This window comes from Haliotis rubra, unplaced genomic scaffold (genome assembly GCF_003918875.1).
Source record: "Haliotis rubra isolate DU_JTF1 unplaced genomic scaffold, ASM391887v1 Scf19, whole genome shotgun sequence".
In the NCBI taxonomy this organism is placed as follows: Eukaryota; Metazoa; Mollusca; class Gastropoda; order Lepetellida; family Haliotidae; genus Haliotis; species Haliotis rubra.
Genome location: NW_025765891.1, coordinates 581,886 through 589,667, shown reverse-complemented (window position 1 = coordinate 589,667; position 7,782 = coordinate 581,886). Strand labels below are relative to the sequence as shown.

General features: G+C 41.5%; 1 protein-coding gene across 1 annotated transcript; it reads left to right on the top strand.

The window, feature by feature from the left end:
- On the top strand, positions 1 to 7,416 carry LOC124274279 (uncharacterized protein K02A2.6-like). The gene is made up of 3 exons (XM_046709620.1): positions 1 to 973; positions 2,688 to 2,826; positions 4,035 to 7,416. The coding sequence occupies exons 1-3, from the start codon at positions 1 to 3 to the stop codon at positions 7,414 to 7,416; spliced, it is 4,494 nt and encodes a 1,497-aa protein (XP_046565576.1).
- The last annotated feature ends 366 nt before the right edge of the window (positions 7,417 to 7,782 follow it).

Sequence of the window (7,782 nt, the reverse complement as noted above, 5' to 3'; positions counted from 1 at the left end):
ATGGACTCTTCTCAGATGGATTTGGAACGCAAAATCCAATCTAGAATAGAGGCTAGTCTCGAGGGTGTGAGAGAAGAGTTTGCAAAAACCACAAACAAAATCCAGAAATTGAAGGCCGATAAAGACTTTACATGGTTTAGAGAAGGTAATAGAATCCAGTACAATTTTAACACAGAGACACTTGAGGCCTTTCGTCAGATTGAATTTGGACTAGAGTATGAAAAGTTAGACTACTTTAAAGAAGTTGTGCAGAGCGAGGTATCCAGGATAGAGAATCGTAATAAGTTGATAAGAATAGCTGATTCTTCCGAAGCTGGTTGGGAGACGGTACGTCACTACGTGTCACGTGATTTGGCCGAGAACTCTGATGATGACAGGCTATCAAGAAGATCAAGGCCAAGAATCTGCGATCTTCACGTGGACACCCGTATAGGACGATATCACGACCTACATTCAGTACCCAGTCCGTGCAGACCGGTGGAAGTGCGACGCACGCTGATCCTTTGTCTACTGGGACTCAGCTTTTTCGTGGCCGGGGAGGTCAAAGGTCTGGAGCATGCTTTCACTGCGGTGACTTCTCACACTGGCGTAGGAATTGTCCCCTCTACGTCAGCAAACATGCCACGTCGGACAGACAGAGTTCAGCCTGATCAGAGTGGTTCTGCTGATACGAAAGTTAAGTATCACAGTTTTTGGCAATCTCTCAAGGTTCTATCAGATAATCTGAGGTTAACAACAGATTATTACGAGTATGAACAAGGACAGGCAGAAATTGTGGTAAAAGGCAGATTGAAAGAAAATATTTCATTTTGGAAGTTTATCAATGCAAGTGATTTTGTTATTGCCATCATTGATAATGGCTACAGAATCCCTTTTTATTCATCCCACCAGATAATGGACAGACGAAATAACAGATCAGCGCTGTGCAATGGTGACTTTGTAGAAAGTGCTATTCGTGATTTAGTCAAGAAAGGTTTGGTCGTTGTTTGTTTGTAAGAAACCTACTGTCGTTAGTCCTTTATCTGTTGCTACTCGGTCGTCTGGCAAGAAGAGACTGATTTTAGATCTATCATTATTAAACAGGCATGTTTGGAAATGCTCTCTGGAGTATGAAGACTGGAGAACAGCTCTTATGTACATAAACAAAAATGACTGGTTGGTGAAATTTGACATATATTCTGCCTATCACCACGTACATATTTTTGAACCTCATACTGATTTTTTGTGATTTTCTTGTGGTGTTGGTGGGGGCAGAACATTTTATAAGTTTGTAGTTATGCCTTTTGGGTTGACAACTGCGCCTTACGTGTTTACTAAAATTACACGTCCATTGGTAAAGTACTGGCGATCTCAGTCGTACAGATGTGTGACATTTCTAGATGAAGGGATAGTGTCTGGTGATAGTTTGAATAGTGCATGAAGCATTGGGCTAGCTATCAAGAGTGACCTGATTAAATCCGGTTTTGTACCGAAGGTTGAGAAGTCGTTATGAGAGCCAAGTCAAGTTGTTGAGTGGCTGGGTCTTGTCATTGATACCAGAGTTATGATGTTGTCCATTCCTACACGGAGGCTGGACAAGCTACTGTCGTCTGTCCGATATCTCTTAGATCATCCAGGTAAAGTTCCGGTTCGATCTGTTGCTTCAGTTGTTGGCCAGATTATTTCCATGAAGATTGTAGCGGGTTCCGTTTGCCAGTTGATGACAAGATCATTGAGTATTCAGATTCTTGAAGTTATTACCTGGAATGATTTTATTTCACTATCTCCTGAGAGTATAGTTCAACTGATATTTTGGAAGAACAATCTGCATAATCACAAGGACTGTATGCTAGTAGAACAACGTGTGGTCACTAAAGTAGTATACAGTGATGCTAGTTCTAGTGGGTATGGCGGATATTGTGTTCAGCTTGGCCAGAGTGAGATATATGGACACTGGTCTACAGAAGACGCGAATAAGAGTTCGACATGGGGAGAGCTGATGGCGGTGAAGGTGCTTCTTCAAAGCTTGGCTGCGGAGTTAGCCTCGCAGCGAGTAAAGTGGTTCACTGACAATACGAACGTTGAATCCATAGTGTGTAAAGGTAGCATGAAACCAGAGTTGCAGGCTATTGCCAGATCTATATACGATGTCTGTTTATCTCATTCTGTGCATTTGGAAATGCAATGGGTCCCTAGATCACTTAATGACAAAGCTGACTTTTTGAGCAAGGCAATTGATCACGATGATTGGGGAATTTCGCAATATAATTTTAGAATCTGGAGAAGATGTGGGGAAGATATGATGTCGACAGATTTGCTTCTCATTACAACGCAAAAGTGTCAACTTTCTGTTCAAGATTCTGGGATCAAGGATGTGTTGCAATAGATGCATTCACTGAGCATTGGGGTGATACAAACAACTGGATTGTTCCGCCTGTGTATCTTGTTTGTAGAGTTATGGCTCATATGAAGGTTTGCAAAGCTAAAGGTACTTTGGTTGTGCCAGCGTGGTACTCTGCCAGTTACTGGCAACTGTTGTGTCCGAACGGAACTTTCATACCTGAAGTGCTTGATTTCGTGTATTTACCCAGAGACAAGGAAGCTTATGTCCCCAGCCGGATTCCAAAGGGTGTGTTTGGTGAGAGAGACTTAACCTTTGACATGTTGGCAATCAATATGAAATACTGATTGACTTATTCTCTTTGCAGATGTCTTTGAGATTGCGTACGCTGATGACATTCATAGCCTTTCGGGCCCAGGCAGAGAGTTGGTTAGTAGAATTCCAGAACTTTTGCAATTTGCACGAGCTGATTCAACTAATAAGAAATATGATTATGGAATGCAGAGGTGTGTACTGATATGCACATCTATGAGAGTTATCTCCCTTGTATTGTAAAGAGGGTTAAATGAGTAAAGCAACATGTCCGACCTGTACCCACGACGTCTCTGTGTTTATTCAAATCTCAAGATACACAGAACGCTACAAGGTGTCAGAAGTGGTTAGAAAAGTCTACAAGAATCTTTTCTACAGATATACTGGAGTTTGCAGTCGACAAATTACCAGGTGTGAGGTACAATTCGAATTTACGCCTCATCGGTCGCGCACGTGGTTTGCAAAGTCCCCCAGTTTTCGAGCAGGGAATTGAATGTAAGTCAAATCTTGTACACTGACTTTTCAAAGAACTCTTGATATGAAAAGTATCTATGAAGTGTACTCTACCTCGTTGGAACGAATTATGATAATTCTCTCTATAAACTGCAAAATCCATCACAGTTACGTTTGACTTGAAAATCTAATGTAGACTTGCTGAGGCTTCACATTTTCTGCGGAGATTGTTACTACATTCTTATCATGGCTGAGGGTCAAGAAAATGCTGCAAAGGTGGTATATATGCCTTCTGCAATTCCTCTACCGCCAAAATTGGATCTGAAGGGGAATTTAGCCTCAAACTGGAAAAGATTTAAACGTGGATGGGACAATTATGAAATTGCTCAGAGACTTGTTTCAGAAGAAATGAGATTTAGAACGGCAACTCTTCTTACAGCTGTTGGATCTGATGCTCTGGAAGTCTTTGATGGGTTTCAATTTGCAAATGAAGATGATAAGTCTAACATAAACATTGTTTTGGAATTTTTTTAGACATTTTGTGTTGGTTCGACAAGTGAAACATATGAGCGTTACTTTTTCAATAAACGTGAACAGGAAAGCAGTGAATCTATTGATACTTATGTAGCGGCTCTGCGATCTCTTGCCAAATCCTGCAATTACGGCACACTAACAGATTCATTGATCAAAGACAGAATTGTTGTAGGAATTCTTGACAATAGCACAAGAAAGAAACTGTTACAAACTGCAGACTTGACACTAGGGAAGTGTATCACTGTGTGCAGAGCATGTGAAACAACAGATCATCAACTCAAATCTATGAGAGTCCTTTTGTGAGTGGAAACAGAAATGGAAAGAAAAGTGGTCAAAGCAAAAGTGGAAGATCAGAGAGGGAACAAACTAAACCAAAATATGTGTCCTACATTGAAGAGTGCAGATTCTGTGGCAGATCTCATGCAAGAGATAGAGACCAGTGTCCAGCATTTGGAAAGAAATGTACATATTGTCATGGCATGAACCATTTTGATATCAAGTGTAAACGTAAGAAAGTGAAAAGCAGACAGAAAGGAAACAGGCGACAGCGAGTCAGTGCTGTTGAAGATCTCTCCGCTTCTGAATCAGAGAGTGAGTTAGGAGACTATGCCTTGAGTCTTGAAGAATCTATCCTGTCTGTGAATGATAACCCTCCTAAGAAACTGTTTGCTCAGATGAAAGTCAACAAACAGAATGTGAAGTTTCAACTTGATTGTGGTGCAACCGTGAATGCTATGCCAGTCTCTTTGTTCAGGACAATATTCCATGGAAAGGAAGAGAGGTTTGATCCTTACAACACTCCACTGATACTCTACAACAATACAAAAATGAACACTATTGGAAAAACCCAGATTTCTGTAGTGAATCCAAGGAATTGTGAAACCCACATACTTGAATTCATCATAGTTCAGGATGAAGTTAGACCTGTTCTTGGCGCACAGGCAGTCCAAGAGATGAACCTGATTACAGTCAACTTCGACAACATAATGTCGATTTCCAAAGACAATGTAATCGAAGAGTTTTCTGATGTCTTCAATGGGGAAGGAAAGTTAGAAGGGACCCTCAAACTTGAGATAGATCCAAAAGTCTCTGCAGTGAAGACTCCTTTGAGGAAAACTCCAATAGCTATTAAGCCTAAGCTCAAGGCTGAACTGAACAGATTGGAAAAGCTCGGAGTGATACAGAAGGTTGATGTACCAACTGAGTGGATTTCGTCAATGGTAGTGGTCATGAAAAGTAATGGACGTCTACGTGTCTGTTTAGACCCACAACCTCTCAACAAAGCTTTAAAGAGAAATGATTACTCAATGTCAACAATTGATGATGTCTTGCCTGAACTGTCAAATGCAAAACTCTTTACAGTGGTTGATGTCAAAAATGGATTTTGGCATGTGTGCTTGGATGAAAACAGCAGTTATCTAACCACATTTGATACCCCATGGGGAAAATTTCGGTGGAAAAGAATGCCCTTTGGTATCTCACCTGCCCCAGAGGAATTCCAGAGACGACTCGATGATGCATTGGAAGGTCTTCATGGAGCTAAAGCTATTCATGATGACATCATCATATATGGATCAGGCAGCAATATGGATGAAGCAACACAAGATCATGATGCAAATCTCAAAGCTCTCCTCCAAAGATGTCGGATGAAAGGCATCAAACTGAATTTCCAGAAACTGAAATTGAGACGAACTGAAGTTACCTATCTAGGTCATGTGATATCATCAGAAGGTCTAAAAGTTGATCCTTCAAAAGTTGAGGCAATCTTGAAAATGCCACCTCCAACTGATAAACAAGGGATACAACGTCTGTTGGGACTTATCAATTTTGTGCAGAGGTTTGCTCCACAGCTGTCGGAAGCAACTGCACCTTTCAGAGATTTGCTCAAATCAGGTGTTGTATTTCGCTGGAATGATGATATTCACACCAAAGCCTTTGATGAAGTGAAGAAGATCTTGTCTGCTAAACCAGTTCTGAAGTATTTCAATCCAGAGGCTGAAACCGTGTTGCAATGTGATGCATCGGAAAAAGGTTTAGGGGCTTGCCTTATGCAGAATGATCATCCAATCATGTATGCATCGCGAGCACTCACTGAGACTGAAACAAATTATGCTCAGATAGAGAAGGAGCTACTCGCCATTGTGTTTGGCATGGAGAAGTTTGACAGATATGTGTATGGGCGACATGTGAAGATAGAATCTGATCACAAGCCTCTAGAGACTATCTTGAAGAAGAGTCTCCACAATGCTCCGAAGCGCTTGCAGAGAATGATGCTACGCTTACAACGTTATGACTTTGAAGTGGTTTACAAGAAGGGTTCTTTGATGGTCATGGCTGATACCCTCAGTCGTGCCTTTCTACCACAAATGTCAAACCAGTGGAATCAAGATGCTCACTGTATCATGATGGTAGACAGTCGATCTCCAGCTGAAATAGATGTCGAATCAATCGATATGGTGAGCTATGTTCCAATATCATCACAAACATTCACTCAAATATCCAAAGCCTCATCTGAAGATAGAGAAATCCAAGCAGTAGCTGCAGTCATCATAGAGGGATGGCCAGACAATAGATCTGATCTCTCAACTGTGGTTCAGCAATACTTCAACTATAGAGACGAACTGTCATTCCAGAATGGTGTAGTCTTTAAAGGTGAACGTGTGGTAGTGCCTAAAGCTGAACGACACAACATCATGGTCAAACTACACTCTAGTCACTGTGGAATTCAGAATTCTCTTAGAAGAGCAAGAGAAGCTGTGTTTTGGCCCAATATGAATAGAGATGTGAAGGAATTCATAAACAAGTGTGAAATCTGTGCCTGTTACAATGATGAGCAGCAGAAAGAACCATTAAAAAGTCACAGTCTGCCAAGCCGTCCCTGGGAGAAAGTAGGAGTCGATTTGTTCGACTTTGAGGGGAAAGACTTTCTCATAACGACCGACTATTACTCAGACTTCTTCGAAGTAGATAGACTACATGATAAGACATCAAAAACGGTCATCAGGAAGCTGAAGCAGCAGTTTGCCAGACATGGTATTCCGGTTCAGGTCATGTCAGACAACGGACCACCATTTGGCTCCAAAGCTTTTGCAACGTTTGCCAGAACTTTTGAATTTGAACATTGTACAAGCTCTCCGCGCTATCCACAGTCCAACGGGAAAGTTGAGAACTCAGTGAAAGTGGCCAAGAGAATAATGATAAAGTCAAGGAAAGCTGGCACGGATCCCTATTTGGCACTCCTCGATTGGCGGAACACACCTACAGAACACATGGAAAGCTCCCCAGTTCAGCGACTCTACAGCCGAAGAACACGCACTTTGCTGAGTTTGTCAGCCAAACAACTGTCACCTAAGGCAGTTAATTCAGTCCCAAAGAAGCTTTGGACTAGAAAGGCAAAACAGAAGAAATATTATGACAGAAATGCCAAGACCCTCCCAGAGCTAAAACCAGGTGAGACAGTCGTAATGAAGCCGTATGGAGGAGAAAAGGAATGGAAAAGTGCTAAGGTGAAAGACAAAGTGGGAATAAGATCTTACTGTGTCGAAACTGAGGAAGGGATGCAGTATAGGAGAAATCGCAGACATCTCCGAGGTCCGAAACAGGTCAGGTTTCAACCTAACATCTCGGATCCAGTCGACAATACAGTCCCAGCAGAGAAACAGAACATAACAGAGCCTGAGATCAAACCGGGCCCAGAACAGTCAACAACCAGTAGCACACAGAGCTGTCCTACCCAGACACGAAGTGGCAGACAGATCAAGCCACCCCAGTATCTTAAGGACTATGTGACTGGCTAAATCAACAGTATTGTACTTGACAAGTCCCATTGTCGGAACTGATGAAAAAATGTGCAGGTTGTGTCAAAAGACTAAATTATAAATTTAAACACTTTGGTTTCAGAAATAATAATTTCATGACTATTAACAAAACATATTTGACATTGTTTCTCCAGTGATTTTATCTCTGTAAAATGCAATCATCTTCAGTATACCTAAAGATGCTTCATTGTACATCTTAGAGAGGGGAGATGTACTGATATGCACATCTATGAGAGTTATCTCCCTTGTATTGTAAAGAGGGTTAAATGAGTAAAGCAACATGTCCGACCTGTACCCACGACGTCTCTGTGTATATTCAAATCTCAAGATACACAGAACGCTACA

What these genes read in the sequence shown, in the direction of transcription:
- LOC124274279 (XM_046709620.1), top strand. Translation starts at nt 1, where the DNA reads ATGGACTCTTCTCAGATGGATTTGGAACGCAAAATCCAATCTAGAATA. An exon ending in TCGTGATTTAGTCAAGAAAG is followed by an intron (nt 974 to 2,687) that starts GTTTGGTCGTTG and finishes TTCTCTTTGCAG; the next exon opens with ATGTCTTTGAGATTGCGTAC. An exon ending in TATGATTATGGAATGCAGAG is followed by an intron (nt 2,827 to 4,034) that starts GTGTGTACTGAT and finishes ATTCTGTGGCAG; the next exon opens with ATCTCATGCAAGAGATAGAG.